Here is a 2,257-nt window from a genome sequence, read left to right as displayed (position 1 = left end):
CTCTATCATCCTACACTATCTGGATTTGAGATAAGGTGACCTCGTGCTTTCATTTCCCGGAGAGTATTTTGGGATTGCAGAGACGGTAAGGGACTTTCTCTTTCTGGAGCAAAATTTAGCTCTGGACTCATAAATAAAACACACTTGTAGTTACCTCTAGAGTACTTGGATAACATGAGAGTGGAAAGGTTCTATAGGGGCCCCTATTTTCTCCAACTTCATATTCATCAAACCATGCCATAATTGTAGGAATCCTAGAAAACATTAGAAGGATGGAAGAGACAAACAATTAGAAAAACATGAGTTCAAGATCACTCACTCAGGAACAGAAGCTGATACCTAGCCACACCAGAAAGGTTCATACATGGTTTTTTCTAAGTATCTTCAGGGGCTGCTGCACCAATGTTAAGCATCCTTAAATAAAATGACTTGGTACAATGAAGTCTGTCAGCCCTCTCTGACCTGGATCCACTGCTGATTGAATCCTGGGATGTGTAACTGGTTGATACCGAGGGCTGACTGTATATACATTTTCATAAGTTCTTATTTCTTTTCTCCACAGAGCTCCCAACCAGAGGAGAATGGCTGCACAAAACCACTCTGCAGTGACAGAGTTCATTCTTGGAGGTTTAATAAATCAACCAGAGCTCCAACTACCCTTCTTCTTCCTCTTCCTTGGGATCTACTCAGTCACCATGATAGGGAACCTGGGTGTGATAACACTGATTTGTCTGAACGCTCAGCTTCACACCCCCATGTACTATTTCCTCAGCAGTCTGTCACTATTAGATCTCTGCTACTCCTCTGTCATTACCCCTAAGATGCTGGTGAACTTTGTGTCAGAGAAGAACATCATCTCCTATGCAGGGTGCATTTCCCAGTTCTACTTCTTCATTGTGTTTGTCATTGCTGAGTGTTACATGCTGACAGTGATGGCCTATGACCGCTATGTTGCCATCTGCAGACCTTTGCTTTACAACATCATCATGTCTCATCGAGTCTGCTCCCTCCTGGTGGCTGCAGTCTATACCATGGGGCTCATTGGCTCAACCATAGAAATTGGCCTCATGTTAAAACTATCCTATTGTGAGCACCTCATCAGTTATTACTTCTGTGATGTTGTCCCACTCATGAAGCTCTCCTGCTCCAGCACCTATCATATTGAGATGACAACTTTCTTTTTGGCTGGATTTAACATCATAGTCACCAGCTTAACAATCTTCATTTCCTATGCTTTTATTCTCTCCAGCATTCTCCGTATCCACTCAACAGAGGGAAGGTCCAAAGCCTTCAGTACATGCAGCTCCCATCTTGCAGCTGTGGGATTGTTTTATGGATCTACCACATTCTTGTACTTAAAACCCCCCACAGGCAGTTCCCTGGCCCAGGAGAATGTGGTCTCCCTGTTCTACACCACAGGGATACCCATGCTGAACCCCCTAATCTACAGCTTGAGAAATAAGGAAGTGAAGGCTGCCATGCAGAAAACACTAAGGAGAAAACTCTTTGGGTGCAAATGTAATTATTCTTTTTCAGGTTGAAAATTGGTTAGAGAAATATAGAGGAGAAGCCCTGTAAAAACTTACATACATATAATGGAAGAACAACCACTTGTCAACATGACTTATTGAATGTATTTGCTAACTTTTTCCTATTCGCCTTCTCCCTCTCACATCTCTCATGTCTTACTCGGCTTGAACCTTTCTGGTTTCAAGTGGTGTTCTGTTTTTGTTTTATTTTGTTTTGCTTTGTTTTGTTGAGACCAGTTATTTGATTGGTTGGTTTATTTATGCTTTCAGTTCAGTTCAGTGGCTCAGTCGTGTCCAACTCTTTGCAGCCCCATGAATCTTAACATGCCAAGCCTCGCTGTCCGTCACCAGCTCCCAGAGTTTACCCAAACTCATGTCCATCGAGTTGGTGATGCCATCCAGCTATCTCATCTTCTGTCGTCCCCTTCACCTCCTGCCCCCAATCCCTCCCAGCATCAGGGTCTTTTCCAATGAGTCAACTCTTCTCATGAGGTGGCCAAAGTATTGGAGTTTCAGCTTCAGCATCAGTCCTTCCAATGAACACCCAGGACTGATTTCCTTTAGGATGGACTGGTTGGATCTCCTTGCAGTCCAAGGGACTCTTCAAGAGTCTTTTCTAACACCACAGTTCAAAAGCATCAATTCTTCAGCGCTCAGCTTTCTTCACAGTCCAACTCTCACATCCATACATAATCACTGGAAAAACCATAGCCTTGACTAGACGGACT

General features: G+C 43.5%; 1 protein-coding gene across 1 annotated transcript; it reads left to right on the top strand.

Annotated features, from left to right (window-relative positions):
* The first annotated feature begins 578 nt into the window (after positions 1 to 578).
* LOC133068061 (olfactory receptor 8A1-like) lies at positions 579 to 1,541 on the top strand. Its single transcript, XM_061159131.1, has one exon. The coding sequence runs from the start codon at positions 582 to 584 to the stop codon at positions 1,539 to 1,541; it is 960 nt and encodes a 319-aa protein (XP_061015114.1). The 5' UTR covers positions 579 to 581.
* The last annotated feature ends 716 nt before the right edge of the window (positions 1,542 to 2,257 follow it).

This window comes from Dama dama, chromosome 2, assembly GCF_033118175.1.
Source record: "Dama dama isolate Ldn47 chromosome 2, ASM3311817v1, whole genome shotgun sequence".
NCBI lineage: Eukaryota > Metazoa > Chordata > Mammalia > Artiodactyla > Cervidae > Dama > Dama dama.
This window is presented reverse-complemented; position numbering and strand designations above follow the sequence as displayed.